This window comes from Terrapene carolina, unplaced genomic scaffold (genome assembly GCF_002925995.2).
Source record: "Terrapene carolina triunguis isolate 2854851 unplaced genomic scaffold, T_m_triunguis-2.0 Scaffold236, whole genome shotgun sequence".
NCBI lineage: Eukaryota > Metazoa > Chordata > Testudines > Emydidae > Terrapene > Terrapene triunguis.
Genome location: NW_020664587.1, coordinates 7,258,551 through 7,278,685, shown reverse-complemented (window position 1 = coordinate 7,278,685; position 20,135 = coordinate 7,258,551). Strand labels below are relative to the sequence as shown.

Here is a 20,135-nt window from a genome sequence, read left to right as displayed (position 1 = left end):
GTGTGTGGGGGGGGTGTTGAACACCCACTGGGCAGAGGGGAAGTCGGCGCCTATGCAGGGATTAGCTTCTGCCTAGCTACTAGCAGTAGTAGACTCTTCTCCTACATGTGTACCAGCCACTAGAGGGGGACACAACATACGGAGCCAGGATGCCACATTAGTACCAATGAACTCCCATTGACTTGGGCAAGAGCTGGGGGCTCAACACCTGGCAGGATTTGGGCCCTGATTTATGCATTTTGAGACTCTCCATCCCAACATGCTGGAGCAGGCCCAGGAATCCCGGTTATTATCGCTCGCTGTGAACTGTAGAGGGTTAAACTCAATAGTCAGCTCCCTTCCTCTGCCGGCACAGCTGGGAAGGCCCCTCAGGGCTCAGCAGGGGAGGTTCTGTGGAAAAGTTGGTTTAAAGTGGGAGAGGGGCCGAGGACAGGACGAGATCAGTGTTGTGGTTGGAAGAGGGGCTTCCAGTCACTGGCACTGTCCTTGGGAAACCAAAGGCCTCTCGGAAGTGCTGTTTGAGCAGGATGAGGATGTGGGATTCACTCACTCTGACTCAGATGTCGCTTCTGCTAGTGATCGGCACCACTTCGGATGAATCACAGCAATATATACTACATAGCGAGCCAGACCCCCAGCCCAACTCCAACTGCTGCACCGTAGCAGTGCAGGCAACACATCCAGGAGAAGTGGGCAAGGCTAGAGGGTCCCAATAGCTGGCAATCCCCTGCTGCTGGGAGAGACCCGGGGGCCGTGAGCACCCAACTAAATTAGAGCAGCCTTAAGGCTGCTCTGATTTACGCTTGTGATCTGAGTCCTCATAGTTTCGCTCCCAGAGCTGGGGGCTGCAAAGATGACCGAAAGCCCCTCTGTCCCCCATCCCATCTCTGGTCTTGTGCTCAGTGCAGCTTGGCTAGACTGGATGTTGCAGCCTCTCGTTTTGTGACGTGTTGCCTTGTGAGTGGAGTCTGAGCCACAAAGTTTGGACCCAGACCCAAACTCCCCCAAAGCTTGAAGGAAGGGCATTTGGAGCTGGGGGTGGTCGGTCAAAAGCGGACATATGTAGCGTAGAACCTGAGCTGGTTGGAGGATTGGGTCCTCTGATGTTTAGTGATTATAGCAGTTGTTCCCGGGGTCTATTCCCAGCTCTTCCACTGACTTACTTGGGGTAAGTCACTGCTCCGCTCTGTGCCTCAGTTTCTCCAGCTGCATAACTGGGAAGATAATATTCACCTGTGTCCCAGGAGGGTTGTGGAAAGTCACTAGTTACTACAGCAACCGGCTGGCAGTGGTTCTCAAACTTTTGTACTGGTGACCCCTTTCGCATAGCAAGCCTCTGAGTGTGACCCCCCCTTATAAATTAAAAACACTTTTTTTATATATTTAACACCATTATAAATGCTGGAGGCAAAGCAAGGTTTGGGGTGGAGGCCGACAGTTCGTGACCCCCCCCCATGTAATAACCTCGCGACCCCCTGAGGGGTCCCGACCCCCAGTTTGAGAACCCTTGCTATAGAGAGAGAAAACCATAAGATAGACAGGTCCCTGATAGATTAATGTTGGCAGAGCCGTTTGTGATCCTGCCAGGAGGCGTGCTAGAATAGCCGTGCTAAATGTTACTATTCTTGTGTGTCACAAACCCCGATCTAGCTACTGGTGCCCTCCTTGCTCCAGCTGGACACACAAAGTGCTTGGTGCTTGCTTTGGCAGGGTTAAACTTCCTGGGTTTACTGACCACGACCTTGCTGGTTGCTTGTTGCAGCAGAACGGAATGTAACACAGGAGAGAGCAGGGTGGTTAGCCGACTCTGCTGCGTTGACAGCCTGGAGGGAGCAGCCCCTGTGTATTGGGGCAGCTCGGATTTTCTAGCCTGAATCAGCACATACCAAACACGTCAGTAACCCCGGAACATCTGGTACAGCGTGTGTCATATGCCGCCATCTGGCTGGAATACAGGGCTGGCCGAACGGTGGAGGAGAGGGGAATCTTCCCCAGACAGGACCCACCACCACCCTTCCATCCACAGAGAGCACAGCTAGAGGTTCCTCTCTCGCCTTGGGACACAAGGTCTTAATGATGCACAGTCTAAATGTGGGGTGACTCATCTGTAGCCTGGGAGGGCTTGGGGGGAGGGGAAGGTTACAGGGTTCCTTTCTATCCCACCCACGGGTTTTTAATCAGAATTCCTCCCGTGTCTGGGGCAGGGCTAAGCTTTGATCTCTTCCCCCAGTAAACTTAGCCACTGCTGGGGTTGATGCAGCCCAAAACAGGAGGGGCCAAATCCATCCCAGGTGCAGATCCATTGAGTCGGATTGACTTCTCAGGGTTTTCCTTCCTCAGTACAGGCCTGGTTTTCAGAGGTGCTGAGCACCCGCAGCTCCCATTGATTTCAGGGGTGGTTCTCGGTGCTCAGTACTTCTGTCGCTCGGGCTTCTGCTCTGGCACCGTCCACCACCACCGTCTGGCACTGCGAAGTGCTGAGCTCTGGGGACTTCAGAGGGGAGGGGCCCCAGAGACGCGGATCGGACTAAACTGGCTCATTAGGTCTCCATGTCAGGCATCCCTAACGTTCGCATCCCACCCCCAGGCCAGCATCACGTCACGTCCATCCGCCTAGACAGGGCAGGGTTGTTCCCTGCAGTGCATTGACCAATGCATGGCCCTGAGGTTTAAGTGACTCAAGCAATGGCGCTTGCACCTGCTACCCAAGAACAGACTGTTCCACAATCTCGCTGCTCGCGCCCTTAGGACACTTTGCTTGATAGGCAGCCTAGGTTTTCCTTCTTGTCGGGTCCTTTCCCCAGCCTCATCCCTGTCATATCTGAGCATCTTCCAGTCCTGCATTAAGCGACAGGACTAACATCTATCGTGTGCGTGGTTCGTTCTCTCGCTCACGGATTAGCCACTGGGCCAACAGGGCCCATCCCCAGGGACCCCGGAAAAATGGGCGCCCCCACGTCCCAACCCCGCTCCCCGGCAGGAGTGCTGGAGAGGGCAGGGGGGAACCACAGGTAGAAGGGGTGGGGAAGGGCCCTCCACTTGCTCTGGCCTAGGGCCCCACAAAACCATAATCCACCTCTGGTCCCCAGGGGGAGAATCGTGTCTGCAGTGGAGGCTTTTGTTCAGGTAGGGATTTGGGGGGACGTTTATAGCTACATGCTGCTGAGTGTGTGTTAGCAAAGGCAGGCTGCAGAAGCACATCCGGCACCTGGAGTGGGAGGTTTGTGATGGCCCTTCGTCCCGGTGGGTGTTCAATCCACAGCCTCAGACTGCCACCCCAGAGAGCTCGGTCTCCTGCCCAGATGAGCTTTCTGGTAGGACGTCCCCTTGTTCCTGAGAAGCAGAGCTGTCAAACCACAATTCCGCATCCTGGAGCTTCAGCCTCTTCTAGACATGCTGGGCCCAGGCACCACGAAGACAAGGGCTGAGACCTTCAGCTTCGGTATTGGACGGGGAGCCAGTGCAGAGAGCAGAGGCTGGGACATGTGCAGAGAGCAGGAGGAGACATGTGCAGAGGAGACACGCTGCAGCGTTCTGTACTAGTTGGAGTTTCCCCAGGGGCTGATGGCTGCAAGCCCAACTGCATTGCTGTAGTCTACCTGGGGGGGGGGGGGGGTGACAAAGGCCTGTATAATCAAAGCCAGGTCATCATCCAGCAAGATGGGACGGAGTCTGCTAGCCAACCAGAGAGGCTGGAAAGCATTGCTCAGGGATACTGCTAGGCGAGAACTTAGCATTGGCGAGGAATCCAGCAGCACTTCTGAACTACAGCCTGAACAGACCAACGATGGGCGTGTCCCTTGCTCACTGGAGTCCCTTTGGCCAGCCCTAAATTCTTATAAGCAGCTACCATAAGTCCTGTGTAGATTACTGGAATTGTGCTAATACAAGGACTCCTTACACACACTCTACAGGGCAGCAGCAGGGACTGAACCTGGAACAGGCGTCTACTACTTGAGCTAAAGTAGTAACTATTAGCTGGTAGCAGTAGTAGGCTCTTATCTTCCTGTGTGGACACCAGCCACTAGCAGAGCAAGACGTAACACAGTGAACCAATGGGTTACAACACGTGGTGCTCTCTCTGTTCGTGTGGATAACTGAGGTGCAGACAGATTATTTGCAGCATGGCTGGTTCTGCTAACAGTGCTGGGGAGCTGTGCGTTAGCCACTCGTATCCCTGACCGCTGGGGCTGGGGAGACGGAAGCAATAACTCAACAGGGCTTTTTTTCCTCACCCCCCCGTGGTGGTTTCAAAATCCAAGCACTGTTGCCATTGAGGCGTGTAACGCTTGGCAGCTTCCAGCAGGAAAGCGGAGCCTGTGGGAAGAGAGTCAGGCGGGCAGAGGGGGTGTTGAAATCCATTTGGAAGGGATGGCTGTGGAGCAAGAGAGGAGGTGGGAGGCATATGCTCTGGAATTGGAGCATTGGAGGCTGCTGGAGAAGAAGAGAGGTTATGAGGAGCTGTCGGTGATCTTAGTGCTCAGAGCATCTGTCTCCTTTGGGGATGGGGTCCCTGAACGGTGACCCACAAAGCAATCAGCATTGGAGTTGGGTTCTCTTTTTTTTTTTTTGCTCTTCTCTGCCATGCATAAAGCAGGCCAGGAAGATTTTCAGGGTTTCATTCCCTCCCCGCTGGAACACACTGTGTTGTGTCACCAACGCTTATCAGGCCCGACACAATACTATTGTTATGCCTTCTCCTTGGCATCATTACCTGGCTTTTGTTTAATAAACTTACTTTACTTTGAATAGCAACCAACCCGGTGCTGTGATTGAAAGAAGAGCATTTGCCAAACCCTCTGTTGTATTAGCAAGTTGCAGGCGGTGTCTCTTGAAAGGCACAATAAACCTGAGTAACTTCTGGGAGTGTTGCAGGAGAGGGCTGGATGCCACAGAGAGGTCTCTGGGGAACTTGAGCGCACTGCAGATTACCTGCAAGGCAAGGTGAAGACTGGCAGAGACATGCTGGCGTGGCAGGGAGCTGGCACACAGTCGAATCTCCAGCAAAGCTCTCTCTTGCTGAGGCAGAGATGGAACACGGTGGCTCAAAGTTCTGGGTGTCCTGAACAGCATGTTACCCCCGCCCTGCCTCCATTCCCTTTGCTTGATATATTCAATTCCAATCTTCGCTGCCCTTTGAGACTCTGTGGTGACCGCAGAACTTGTCAGATGACAACATCACAAGAGCCAGGATAGAGGAAGCTGCGCAATTTGGAGGGGAAGGGATTTTTAGCCAGATTGTTTAAAACTTTGGGCCAGATCCTCACCTGATGTAAAATTAATAGAACTCTGACTTCAGTAGTGCCCCCCTCATTCCCGTCCCCTCAGGACACGTCCCATAGTTTGTTTTGGTTAGTACTTATTTAACTCAAATGCCTAATGAAGTCTTTGGAGTAAGGAATCCTTTGTTAAACACTGACACCATTTCATTTAAAATGCACGTTCTCACTGTAAACATCCCTGAGACATCCAGCAGGTCCTCCAGCACAACCAGACTCGACACAAGCACATTTAAAAAAAAAATCCCTCTCAAGTTGCCTTTAAGTGAGCAATTACGAATAGCTTCTTTGGAGGTAAGGACGAAGGCTTGTGGACCTCATGGAGAAGAGTGTCAATCTTGGAAGGGGTAGGAAAATAAATGCCGTCCTCATTGTACAGACAGGGAAACTGAGGCACAGAGAGGGGATGTGACTTGCCCAAGCTCCCACAGTGAATCAGTGTCAGAGCCTGGAATAGAACCCAGGAGTCCTGACTCAATCCCTTGCACTGTCCGTGAGCTTATTCTTCCTCTTGTGTCCTTCCTGTTGTCCTCAGTGCTATAAGGACCAACGCCTGGAATGAGCACCAAGGTATTTGAGAGGTGTGACGTTCCTTGCTGAAGGACCCTCTGTCCATGTGAGCGCTGCCAGGGTTTGTTGAAGTGCCTGGGCGGCACGTCGCAGAAAATTCCTCCAACCATTCCTGGAACAGTTCCCGAGTGTCTCTTGAGTAGCACATGCAGTGTTGTTGTAGCTGTTTTGGTTCCCAAGGCGGGTGAGAGAATATCTTTTATTGGACCAACCTCTGTTGGTGAGAGAGACCAGCTTTCGCGCTTACACAGAGCTCTTAAACACAGCAAGAAAGGGAAAGGGGGAAGATACAGCAGGAAGTGACCAATCAAGCTACAGAGAGAGAGTCAGGTGCTTTGGTTTACATTTGTCTTACTTCCCCTGGGCTTCAGCCTTTCATCAGCTGAGGAGATATGTAAATGGAGTTAAAAATTATCTAGCCACAGAAAACTTATCGCCAGTTACACAGGCTGTGAGGAGAACCACCCTTTGCATTCCACCAGGATCTCCAACCACTTTCTAAACGTGAACTAAGCCGTGTCCACCACTGAGCAATATTAATCTCCCTCTTTTATAGATGGGGAAACTGAGGCACAGAGCAGTAAAGTGACTTATACAAGGTTATTGTCCACTGTAATGGGTTTGAACCAGAACAGACCCTGATCTGAACAGCTTGGACCCACCTCTACATTTAAGCCTGGATCACCTTTCCTGGCTCTTTATTCAGCATCAAGTAGTTCTGCCTGAGTCCCACTAACCTCCTTTTTAGAGAATAACGTCTCATTTTTGGACCCCTCCCCCATGTGGGAAGTGTCTGCCAGCTTTATGGTTCCCTTGTATCATCTGCAAATCCTCTCAGATCGCCTCAAATTCGCCACGTTCTCCACGGACCTGCCCAGCCTTTCCTCCAGACTTACACTAGCTGAGGATCTGGGCCTAAGTGAAGTCCCTGGAGCTGGGCCAACTTACACCTGCTGTGGCGCTGACCCTCGCTATTTAAACTGGCTCCGTGGTTAGTCTTCTGAAGCTGTTATTAGCAAGACAGGAGCGGCCAGGGATTTCAAATGCAAGGGACGGATCTTTGACCCCTCCTTTGCACCAGTCCAGCAGCATAAAGGAGATTTAAAGCAACACCTGATCCGTGTAGGAATCTGCAGCTGGTGCAGAGATTGCTTTGGTTTCCTGGTGTTGGAGGTGTTACAGATTGGGCTGGGGTCAGGGAGGGGGCCAGAGTATGATGTGCTCCATGAGCCCTGGCCAGCAAAACACTTACCCACCAGTGAGAGTTAGGGTAGCCACGAGGCTGCTCCAACTTGCACTGAGTGCAGTTTGGCCCCCAGCAGCCTCAAGGATCAGGGGAGAGGTGGGAAAGTGGCAGAAAGCCACCTGTGCTTTTACCCCCACTCACTGCAATGAGCCAGGGTGCTCGGGCCAGTCGTGAGATCTGGCCCTAAGATTATTATCAGGGCGCTGTCACTTTAAAAGGTTTTGTGCATTGTCAGCACATTGGAGGCTCTTGCGGGAAGCAAGCCCAGAAGGCGGAACAGGAGGGCAGCATAAAATATAGCAAGAGAGTCCTGCATGAGCGTGGGCTGAACCTCCGCGGAAAGGCAATATTTAAACAAACTGTCCCTATAATGGGCCCGATTCTGCTCTGCTCTTGCACTGCAGCGAATCAGGAGCCACTCACTGAACTAAACAGAGTTACTCTGGTGTAAAGACTGTGTGAGGTCAGAGTCAAGCCCAGGGACTTCCGCAGAGCTACTCCTGGTTCACGCTCCTGCCTGGCGTCCGGGAGAGGAGAACTGGGCCCTGTGGTGTGCTTTTCACTGAACACAGGGCTGGGACAAGTTGGGGGAGTGACGTTCTCCATCTGCAGACCAAGGGCAGGGCACGCTGGGGCAGGAGAAGCCTGCTCAAATGCCCTGCCACGGGGCCTCCTCCACCCCACCCTTGGGAGACCATCCCTAGAGGCCAGAGGGAGTTCATGGACCATGGCACCCTGCTAGTCCTGAGGCTCCATGCATTTCTGGACAGTGCCCAGATACCACGGTGACGGGTGATACAATAGAGCTGGGCAGATACAATAGAGCAGAATGGTCCATCCAGCCCCTGGCCTCTCTACCGAGACTTTGCAAAAAAGGTGAAGGGAAGAACAGAGACGGTGGTTTGAGGATGTGGGAACCTGCCCCATTAGGAACCAAAGGGACAGGACAGATTCTTCCCATAGGCCATCTGACCGGCACCATCAGCTGGTTACACTGAAGTTTTAATCAGAGAGACGGTACTGGCAAATTCACTGGGATTAAATGGTTTGAGGCCTGAAGGGTTTATTTGCTGGGTCTGGTTTGTGCAAAGAGGAAGGTGGGGACAGGGAGCCTAAACAGATGCCCCCTTCGTCTTGTCCCCATCCTCCAGGGCCATCAGATGAATTAACAGCCACTGGCTGTGCTTGCATTTGCGAGGTGGACTTTCCTTTCAGTGAAGAGGAGTAGTTTACACTGGGGCAGCCTAGCCAGTGCGTATGTCCATCCAATACGTGGAGCGAGCGATTCCGGCTGCCTGATAAGAGCGGAGCGTTAGAACTGCCTGTCTCCCGATGCCCAGACATGACGTAATTAAGAAGAGGCCTCATTAGACATTATTCTGGGAACGCTGTGGGAGTCTTGTCGCTGTGGGAGTCTTGTCTTGCCGCTGCCTTGCATACCAGCAGCCCGAAGGACTGCAGATATTTTTCTGGCTCTGGGAGCGAGCAGGCCCCAAGCTGCTTGGAGAGAGATCTGGAACCTGCCGTTCTCCTGTCCTGGTTAGACGGGCTGGGGAGCTGGCCCGAGTCAGCGCACGCTTGGAAGGGATTGCCGGTGCAATGGCATTTTCCCCACTGATACAGAACTTGGTGGCACCAGCCATTGAGCTCAGAGATGGGGAGGCTCCAGCCAGTTTGGGGTCTTCTGTTTAGTTCAGGACAAGACGAGAAACTCCTGCTCTGCTGGTCCAGCCTCCTTGCAGTGTTGATCCCCACCCCTCCCCCGATTCAAATTATGCCCAGTTTAAGGTTTCAGTTAAAAAAAAAAAGTTAAGGGCCAGATCTTCAGCGGGTGTCAACCAGTCTAGTTCCACTGATGTCAAAGCAGCTACATTGATTTACACTAGCTCAGGGTCTGGCTCTAAATTTCTAGCCCTTATGGTTGTGAAGGAAACTTTCCAGAGAAAGCACTGTCTAAAGCAGTGGTTCTCAACCAGGGGTACGTGTACCCCTGGGGGTACGCAGAGGTCTTCCAGGGGGTACATCGACTCATCTAGAGATATGCCTTGTTTTTCAACAGGCTACATAAAAAAGCCCTAGCGAAGTCAGTACGAACTAAAATTTCATACAGACAACGATTTATTTATACTGCTCCATATACTATACACTGAAATGTAAGCACAATATTTACATTCCCATTGATTTATTTTATAATTAGATGGTAAAAAGGAGGAAGTCAGCAATGTGTCAGTAATAGTGAGGCTGTGACACTTCTGTATTTTTATGTCCAGTTTTGTAAGCAAGTAGTTTAAGTGAGGTGAAACTTGGGGTACGCAAGACAAATCAGTCTCCTGAAAGGGGTACAGTCATCTGGAAAGGTTGAGAGCCACTGGTCTAAGGGACCATCTACACCCCAAATGAAGGTGTATGTGTAGCAGGAGTTGTTAGGCATAGCCACACTGGCTTTAATCTAGCACATAACAATTAGCAGTGTAGATGCAACTGGACAGACCAAGCCTTGGCCAGCACCCAAGTACCCACCCAGAGTCCCTGGTGGGCTTGTCCGAGGTAGCAACGTTCGCTAGCCACTCAAGTCTTCTCCGCTATTGGTACCTGCACTAGCTGGATTAAAACTGAAGCAGCTGTGCCTACCAGCAGTACAACTATCCCTGGCGTAAACGTACCCTTGGCCTGAAACAAGAGTTCAGCGAGAGGTGTAAACTCCCCTTTCCTCTCAGTAGGGCACAAGGTCCTTCAGACAACACAGGCCACAGCCTAGAATCCCCATAGTCTGCATTGTCCTTCTCCGTAGGATGTGTCCTCCCATCCTGCCCCAGGCCCCATCCCAGGGTTACATGAGAAATGGGCAGTGTAGGGCCATTGATATCCTCCCTACTGTGCTCCTGCTCTTGGGGGATTCTCCCCTGACCCCTTGCAGTACATTTACAAGCCCTAGGCTGCCAGGAGCAGCACCAACCCCAGTATCTATCAGTTCCCATCCTAAACTGCTTAGCACGACTGTGCACTGTTAAATAGCTGCCACCTTCCACCTCAGAGGTGGCTGTATTTCAGTGGTGGGCAAAGTGATTCCTGGCCATAAGCACCACACGAAGCCCTCTGGGATCCTACAGGAGGGAAGGTCCTGTCGCTAATGATACTGTTATAGCTGTGCACTAGCAGGAAGGAGCCTTCACTTCCAGCTGATGTGCGGCTGCAGCAGGGTGCCCCCGAGTGGGGCCGGGAGAAGCAGCATTGTGCGCGACTCACAGCACCCCCTGTGGTCTATGATGCTGCAGGGCTCTAAAATGAGACATCGGGTCTGATCGAATCTGGCCGTTCCGTTTTGTCCAGGATCCAGGGTCTGACAGTGGCCGAGCACCAGCTGCTGCGGAGGAAGGTGTAAGACCTGTTCAGTCTCTCAGCAGAAGGGGCCTTGAGGATGGAGTGGGGTGAAAAGTGGATGTAGGGAGGGGGGATGGGATGGCCCCATTAGGAATGCATAGGGCGCCCTACAATCATCCGTAGCAGAGGTGACCCTGCTGGGCGTCTGCTCACTTTGCCGCTGTGCTCGGCCGCCCCTTTGGAAGCGGACGCAGCGCTGCAGAAAGCGTCTGGCCATCTGGGCCAGTTCGTATTGCTCGGCAGTGACACTGCAGCCTGCCTCCCACGCGGAGAGCGAGCCAGCATTTCCCCCTGAACGTGGGCAGCGTCCTGCGGGGAGACATTCTTCTAGAGCGTGTCCTCGCTGAAATCAGCCGGTCGGTCTTTTTGTTCAGGGCTGATCCCTGCTCCTGCTCAAGTCAAGGGGAGATTTGTGATGGTCTTTGGGGGCAGCAGAATTGGGTTTGAAGTACGGGGAATAGGGACCGGCTTGGCAGGGATCTTTGGGGAGGTGCTATGGGTTTTCGGAGCCTTTGCAGAGCAGTTGTAATAACAGATCTGCTCTCCTCATACTGGTTACTCCAGCCTGGAGCTGAAATGCCAGGAGAAAAGCTGTGGGGAACACCTCGAAATCCTTCCCTCTTCTACTCTTTATCTGCCGGTGACACATACCCACCCCTTGCTCCCCTCCAGTGCTGCTGCCAAAATAATCTCCTGTTCCTGTCACCTGGACCACGTCATTGTCTGATCCCTCCTCTGCCTCCCACGCATTGTCTGCATCACCTGCACGGCTCCCTTTCCTGTTTGCATCTCGCTTCTCATTTCTTCTCGCTTGCTTTGCCCAGGCCCACCTCTCGCCCACTCTGTTGCCTTCCCCTCCCATGCTCTCTCCTCTTGCATAGCCGTGGCTAGGTCTGATCTGGGCCCCATTCTATCTGCCCTCCCCCAAAAGGTCGGAGTGGTGGGTGCAGGCTGGTGATTCGGATTTTGGCTCGTGGATGTTGGTGATGGGGAGGCGAAGCAGACACCTGACGGATCATGGTCATGGCAGTGTGCAAAAGCTGGTAAAGAGCCCGATGACTGTGGTTCAAAGCAGGGGCGGCAGAGCCCTTTGCCCTAGGAGACGCCCCTGGTCTCTGCCCATCTCTCCCGTTATTAGCACCAGCGGAGGAGGAAATTCCCCCATGTTTCTGTGTGTGTCACTCAGGGGCCTCTTTTCCCTCGACAGGTCCGTACTGCGGGAATTCAAACCCCACGCCTCTGGTGATGAACTCCAGCTCAGTGACCATCTGGTTCAACAGCACCACTCACCGCTCAGGGCGCGGCTTCCTGCTCTCCTACGCTACCAGCCAGCACCCAGGTACAGACACCCTGCAGCCACAACATGGGGTGAAGCTGGTCCTGGGGAGCGGGGGAAGGGACAGGACACAAGTTGCACAGCAAGGATCCAGCCCCCTCTCCATGGGGACAGAATGCCCCCAGGCAGGAGTCTGTGCCGGCAGATCCTCCCCGCCCCCAGCACATCACCGAGCCCAGCTCTGTATGGCCCTTGGCAAAGCTGGGGTGGGTAGGCCAAGAGGATCCCTCACTACATCTATGCTCTAGTCCTTCTCCTGAGTGGGATCATCAGGGACAAAGGACTCAGAGGTCCACAAATGACGCCGTCTCCCTATCCTGTTGCTGTTACAACCACATTTGGGCTGACAACAGGATCTGGACCCAAAACTATTCCCCACCTCCCACCCCCATTATTCAGACTTGCCAGCAAATCAAAAAGTCCCTTATTCACACAGCTCCCCCTGGACACCTGCATGCTGACCCTGTGATCGAGCTGTGCAAGTTGTTCCGGGCTCATGCCAATTAACCCTTTATACCACCCCCCTCCCCCATCATGAGTTCTGTGTTCGCCACACACGTTACAGAAAAAAATATTGCAGGGATCCCACTTAAAGAGCTTTGCAAAATGATATTGGACTACACATCAATGTCCACCCTCAAAGCCAGGTATCTTCGTTACCATCCATTAAAGAGGGCGGGGGTCAGAGGGAGAGAACAATTACAATAAACAGACCTCAAAAAAAAAGGATGTGCATTCACTTTTCTAGACACAATAATGTGACAATTAAAAATATGGTACTTCAGGGCCTCCCAGGGCTAGAACTGAGTGCTGGGGCCCCATGAGAACCATGGAAATCACCCCTTTCGCATCCTTTCTGATAGTACTACGACAGGTTGGCCCCCCTATAAGATGCCACCTGATATACTGGGATACCGTTGAGCCTGGCTGTTCTGTCAGCCTGGGCACCCTTTTTACCTGTCTTGCTGAGCCAAGCTATTAAGCCTCCTCCAGCATAGACACAGGCAGGGCCACACCCAGCTGCAGAACGACACAGACACAGAGATCAGCTCTGGGAAGATTCAGCTAACGGGACTTGCCCCAGCACTCAGGTGCCCACCTCCCCTGGAGTGCAGACCCAAAGGGATATTATGAAATCTACCTCCTCCCTCAATGTGGAGGAAGGTATGCACAGCCTCTTCCCCCCAGTTATGAATTGCACAAACTGGGTTATATTATGATAAACGTATTTCTTGTTTAACAACAAAAAGGTGGATTTTAAGTGAATATAAGAGATAACAGAGAGAACAAAGCAGATTACTAAGCAAATACAACCAAACACGCAAACTAAGCTTGTTTCACTAAAGAAATTGGTTACAAATAGTAATTTCTCACCCTGAATCTTGAATTTAGGCGGGATGCAGAGTTTCTGTAGCTCCGAATTCCAGTTATTTCTTCTTACAGACTGGACCCCTGTCTCAGTCTGGACTCACCCCTGCCTTTCCCTTCAGGTTGGTTCCTTTGTCCCTTCAGGTACTTTCAACAGTCTTTCTTCTTGGGTAGGCCAAAGAGGAGAGTCTCGTTTGTCTTCCTTCCCACCCTTAAATAAGATTTACAGATGGCGGGAATCCTTTGTTTCCCAAACTTGACCCCCCTTCCCTTTCAGTGGAAAGTTACAAGAAGTCCCAGATAATGTTCAGTATCAGGTGACAAGACCATCTGATCTAGAATTGTCACAGCTATGGCCTCCCAGGAGGGAGAGAGATTAGTATCTTCACAGTCTTCTTGTTCCTCCTGATGGCCCATCAAATCTGATGGCCTGTCCTCTGGTGGGTGCCTTCCCAATACACACCTAGTTGTAATTGTTACATAGTCCATATTCCTAACTTAGATACAGAAATGATACATGCATACAAATTGGATAATCACATTCAGTAAGTCATAACCTTTCCAATGACACCTTACATGAGCCATCTCAGTTATGTCATAACCATATCATAAGCATATTTTCATAAGGAATATGGACTGGAATGTCACAGGTACAAAACTCCCAGTCCCAGCACTGCCGGGCTGTGACAGACCTTAAACCTGGCTCAGAACTGAACCCAGGCTGGGCCTTGAGCCGGTATAATTTGAAGGGGGCAGGGGTGGAGAAAGGGGAGGGATTCCACATTTAGGAGAGGAGGAAACATGTCTGCAGTAGGTGGATTTCAAACTCCAGTTGGGATCTGTTAACTGCTAGGTGGTTTGCACTTTATCACATGGATAACGCCATACAAAATACCACTGGAAGAGGGGACTCACCACTGGCATGCCCCCTCCTGGCGCAGCTGGCTCTCCACTCCTGGCGCCCCAGCGGACAGCCACTCCGGCCTGCGGTGGTCTGCTTCCTGTGACTCAATCCTCCAGCCAGGTCACCTTTCCCCCTCCCCCTCTTCCAGGGGGACAGAAAGTCCCACAAATAGTTCAATAAACTTGTGTCAGCAGCCCCTGACTCTGGGCCCCATGTCTCAGGGCTCCCAATAGTCCTTATCCCTTGTAGTTTCCTCTGGAGGGACTCCAGAGTGAGCAGTCAAGGTATGCTCCTGCCGCTCCTTGCTGCTTCCCAGGGCTTCTTCTGACCTGGGCCTGCCTCCAGGCCCTTTTCCTCAGCCCCTTTCCAGGCTCCAGAGTCCTGTCCAGCTCAGGTAGCAAGCAATTCCTCCCAGGGCTTTCCCCCTGGAAATCCAGGTCCTGCCCTTTTATCCGGGGTTCACGCCTTGCCTCTGGTTTCACCAGATCTCTCCTGGCCTGGGGTCAGTGTTTCCATCTCAGGAGCGGATCCCAAGAGGGGCTCTTCCACTGGGCTGGGCTGGGCAGACAGACTTCCTCCCTACCCTCAGTCTCTGTGCTGAGCTCCTCCCTTTACAGAGACCCATCTGGGCCTGATAAGCAATTGATTTGCCCACCCTCCAGGTGCCATCCTGTGGGCTAATTAAGCCTTCAGCCTCCCATTAGCCTTTGGCTGCCAGTGGAGGGACAGTAAGAGGGGCCTACCCCATCACAACCATATATGTGGTGGTGTTATCCGAGTGATTATTCACTTTTGACCACCTCCCCCGCACTTGCCCACTGGTCCATCTCCCTGGGACTTCTATTCTACCATCCCAAACCTTAACAGCCTCAAACAGCTGCCGTAAAAAAACCCCAGAGTCACAGAAAAATCTCCTTCCCTTCCCAGATATGGAATTAGCCCCCAAAACATCACAACTGCCCCAGGCAGGGCAAGGATCGCCCACTAGAGAGCCGTAAAAACAATGTTCAGGACTCAACTGCTAATGTGGATTTTCTGTGCCCCAGGGAGTCTCCAGATTTTGCACAGACTGCAGGGATTGTCTCCTGGATGTTTCTGATCGGGACATCCACCTCCCCTGCCATTCACACGCAGGCAGGTCGCTTCCCCGCCCGTCGGGGATCTCAGACTCGCCGGCTGCTTCCATGGCAAAGTCGGTTTAGGAAAATACTGAACGGCTCCGTCTCTCCAAGCCATTTAGTAGCCGGAAGTAAGGAAGGCAGTGCCATGTAACCAGACAACACATCAGGAAATGCCCCGCAGTGCACCAGTGCCCCCCCCCGCTAGAACCTTTGCTGTAACCTAGGGAGCATGTGCAGAATCCAGCAGGCGGGGTGTGGTGACAGGGTTTTATCAGCTGTCATTTGGGATGTTGAGCGTTATTCATACCGTTGTCACTTGTGAATAATGCAGCCGTCCCAAAGTCAGTGCTGGCTAATCCTTTCTACCCTGCCACGCTCTGTGGATTTGCTGCGTGTGAGTGTGTAGGTGCGTGCGTATGGTGTACACACACACACACACACAGTGCCTGATTCTTATGTACACTAAAGCCCCTAAGTGCCATGCTGGCAGTATAAAGGGGTTGTCAAGTGGGCACCGAGCACCTGTGCTCTCACTTCATGACCCCTCTCATACTGCCCTGAGTGGTGCGACGGGGCCTTAGTGCGAAGGAGATTCGGGGCCTTACATTCTGACCCTTCCAGACATGCAGCTGGCGTCTGATCCTGAGGGACTTGCACATCAGTCGCTGGGTGTATGCCACAAACATCCATGAGTCACCTTCTGTTTTCCTCCGTCCTCTGTGGTTTCTGGAGGAATGGTGAGAGTGGGTGGGTTGGGCCGGGCTGCCGGGAATCCACCGACATTGGATTGCGGTGTGTAATTTCCTTTAGAAGAGACAAAGAATAACAGCTTGGGTATCCCTGTGGCTTCCCTAGGGAATACGCCACAGTTCCTTGCATTATTCAGCATGGTCCCATTCATAAGCTAGCAGTTTGGCTGCTAAACATTGCCAATACCTGTGGAAGGCAGTGTCCGCTGATGGTTAGAGCAGGGCCTGTGGGTCAGGACTCCTCCCTTCTATCTCTGGCTCTGCCACAGATTAGCTGTGTGAGTTTTGGCCAGTCACCGATTGGTGCCTCAGTTTCCCCATCTATAATATGGGAATAACGATACTCACCGGAGGGATTATGAGGCGTGATTCATTTTTCATTCGAGGAAACACTTTTGATGGGAGTGAGGCGCGTAAGAACCTTTGAGGATCTGGGCCTGAGCGATCACTGAACGCCACATACAAAGCCCCTGTCATGGACACAGACGTAGAACCAAATTGCTGCCCCAGAGAGCTGACAATCTAAGTAGGTAGATAAACTCCAGCCTAAGGTGGCCGAAGCTGAGACTATTTTGAAGCCACTGGGAAGTTAGAACATGGCCCTTTGTGAATGACCGTTGGGGTGATAATGGTGGTATAACACGGCATTACCGTGTGGGTGTAACATGGGCAGGGTGCAGCATAGGCCACTGTGAGACCATGCTGAGCAAGAGGGGTTTATAATACAAACCAGGGCTTTATTGATGGGCGTGAATCTGCTGTCGCTCAGATGGGTGTAAATCAAGAGTGACTCATTGCACTCCCTAGAATTGCATCAGTGTCAAGCCGGTGTCTCTGAGAAACAAACAGCAAAGCAGTCTGCCTCTGGGTATGTGAGATGGGGGAGGCCACTGGAATTCTCTGACTGTCTGTCTTTTAGATCTGATTTCCTGTTTGGATAAGGGGACCCATTACCACCAGGAACAAATCAGGTGAGCGGTTTCCGACGGGGAGTCTATGATCTGAGAATAAACCAAACCCATCCACAGAGTAACTCCGCTGACATCAGGCAGGGGGCATCTGGAGAATGTGACAATTTTCACCGATGTAACTGCACTGATGCGCTTACACTGATGCAAATTTCCATAATATAGATAGCCCCTAGGAAGCCAGATTCTGGGGTTCTCTGCCACTGACTCACTGAATGGCCTTGGGCAAGTCACTTCCCCTGTCTGTGCCTCAGTTTCCCCACTAAAGTGGGGTAGTATCTGCCTCCCAGGGGGATTGTCAGGCTTTGTAATCACTGGTTATAAAGCACTATGAGATCATCCAATAAAAGGTGCCATTAGTGCAGATTATTCATGGTTATTAGCCACCCACCAGTAGATTCATTGCACAGGTGAATAATTTGTAGTAATTTATCTGACAAATGTCACCTCCTTTCCTATTCACAAACTGTCTATGAACTGATCATGATTTCCTCCAATTATTGGTTATTGGAGATGCTCTGCCAAAAAATAGCTGCCAATAATTCTCTATCTGCAGCTCCTTTGTGAGCAGCCCATTGTGAGTGTATTTGATTTTCAGAACCCAAACTCCTTTGGATTGGATACACGGGTCCCATGCTATCCTTTCTGTGACCTAACGGGAGGAGCATAACAGAGTCAGGTTCCTGGTGCGAATACTCACCATTACAACTTCACCATTCGCTTTCTAGGAACAGTCCATTGACATTCACTTGGGCAGTGCCTGTTCCTGCCGGGGAACTTGATCATTAGGATATTTGTGGGGAGTGAGCCCCAATTGGCACGAACAGATTAAAAGCCCATTGGTCTGAATGGAATTTGAGGGGAAATGGTTTGCGGGTTTGGCCCAGCTCTTTCCAGGACCAGGGGATGCTGCTCATGGGATGAACCCGATGGGTCTGACTTGACTTCCCCATGTACAGTACATCACACAATCCACCACCATGCTCCCCCTTCCTGGTAGCCTCAGTGGAGAGGGCAAGAATGACACTGAATATCTCAGAGGCTGGTTGGACAAGCTTGTACTGCTCTGTCTGTTCTGAGCATAGAGGGCTGGTCCAGCACCTTCCATCAGATCCGACTTTGCTAAATGAAAATAACGGGGGAGGAATAAATCTCTAAGCCCCAGGGTCATCGGGGATGAAGGGAAGCCCAGCTGCGCTGGAGAAGAGCTGAGAGGTCAGAACCTCATCCAGGGTTCTCCTTTGTCCTGTGTTTCAGCGTTTTCTGCCCGGCGGGCTGCAAGGGAGTCGCGGGTGACATATGGGGAAACGCGAAGCAGGGCTACCGAGACGTGAGTACCAACCTCAGTGCTCCTCGCAAAGTGACCGGCCCTGAGCGGCGGCAGTAGGGGAAGTGAGTCCCCTTCCCGGGGGAGAGAGGCCACGTCACAGGGGCCGCCACGGGCATGGCTGCCTTAATCCGTCTCTTGCTGGCAGTCTCAGCAGGGAGGCCAAGAGTTGAACTGCTGGAGGGTGAATTCCCCAGGGTCCTCCAGGTCAAGCCCATTGGCAGGGGCAATGTGGGACAGCATGGCCATGCTGGGTCTGATCCATGGGCACCCGGCGCTCTGCAGAGTCCAAGGCTGCCGTTTCCACCACTCTTTGCGCCAGAGCGAAATTCACTTCAAAAAATAAAGGGCGTGATCCTGGACTCGCTCCCGCGCGGCTACTCCCGATGGCACTGGTGTGAGATCAGAATTGGGCCAAAGTCTTTATAAAGCAGAGATCACAGTCTGTGTGAGCCAGACTCTGGTCTTGTCAATCTGGAAAAGCTCCACCAAAATCAATAGCATCACTTCGGGTTTACACCACTGCGAGTGAGGCCAGACGCTCTCTGTCCCATGGAATTGCCCCATTCTGAATTGGAGCCCAGGCTGGGCTCTCTGATTGGGGTTTTCTCTCTACCTCCCTTTCATTCGCCGCTTCCGTGCCCTCTCCAGACCTCGGTTCTCTGCAAGGCGGCCATCCACGCTGGAGTGATCTTGGATGAGCTGGGAGGGCAGCTAACTCTGTCTCGGGAGAAGGGGATCACGCTCTATGAATCAGCCTTCGCCAATGGACTCCACTCAAAAAGGTGAGTAGCCAACACACTTGGGCTAGTAGATATGGCTGGGCTGACCTCCTCTGGGGTCCATGCCCCTCCAAAGGACGATTGGCCCAGATCCTCAGACTGCAATGGAATTAGGTTGATTTATACCAGCCCGAGACCTGGACCGCTGTTTTTTAGAGGGATAATGTGTAGCTCAAAATCAGAGAGGATCAAATCTTGCAGTGTTTACTGAAGCAAAAGTCCATTGAAGTTTTACCTGAGTGACGGCTGCAGAATTTGGCCCGTATTTTCTTTTAAAGAGCCGATGAATGGGGCATCAGAGAGGCTCTGGGAGACCTGGGTTCTGTTTCCAGCTCTGATACTGACCTGCAAGTCGCTTACGCCCAGATTTTTAAAGGTCTTTAGGAGTTACTGCATTCAATGTTGCAACATCTAACCGATTTAGGAGCCCATCTCCCAATGGGATTCAGGCACCTAACCAGGGACGTGCACAGGAATAAAAATGTGTCTACTTTTGGAGGGGTGCTTTCTGTGCCCCACAGCTGGAGGAGCTGGCTCTCCCCCTTCCTCCCCCTCCCACCGCGGCCGGAGGAGCCGGCTCTCCTCCCTTCCCCCACTGCCCCAGGGTGGTGGAGCAGGCTCTCCCCCTCCCGCAGCCAGAGGAGCTGGATCTCTCCCCGCCCCAGCTGGGCTGGAAGAACTCACTCTCCCTGCCCCGGCCCCAGAGGAGTTCTGTGACCCCAGTGATGGGGGGGGGTGCCTCTGCTTCCCCCCCCCGCCCGCCCCCGCGCACGTCCCTGCACCTGGCTCAGCTAGGCAGAGCACCATGGCGTGCAGCAACGCTTAAAGACCTTTAAAAACCTGGGCCCTTATCTCTCTGGGCGGCTGTTTCCCAAGCTGTAATGAGACTTGTCCAATTCATGGGGTGGGTGAGGCTCAATATGTTCATGAATGTTTGTAAAGCCCTTTGAGCTCCTTAGATGAAAAGGGCCATAGAAATGCAGATCATTAGTAATCAGGGAAGAGAAGCCAATTCTGATTTAATTCCAACAATACAATCTAGCTGCTTCTTTACCGAGACAGTGACTTGCGTCAGCAGCGTCATGTCAATCTCATGTCGCCAGC

General features: G+C 52.3%; 1 protein-coding gene across 1 annotated transcript in view; it reads left to right on the top strand.

Annotated features, from left to right (window-relative positions):
• Positions 1-20,135, top strand: part of LOC112110019 (discoidin, CUB and LCCL domain-containing protein 1-like) — a 62,713-nt gene that overhangs the window by 22,503 nt on the left and 20,075 nt on the right. The window contains exons 3-6 of the mRNA XM_024204805.2: positions 11,684-11,815; positions 16,874-16,925; positions 18,180-18,252; positions 18,901-19,034. Of these exons, the coding sequence (XP_024060573.2) occupies positions 11,684-11,815; positions 16,874-16,925; positions 18,180-18,252; positions 18,901-19,034 (391 nt within the window). The remainder of the gene's footprint in view (positions 1-11,683; positions 11,816-16,873; positions 16,926-18,179; positions 18,253-18,900; positions 19,035-20,135) is intronic.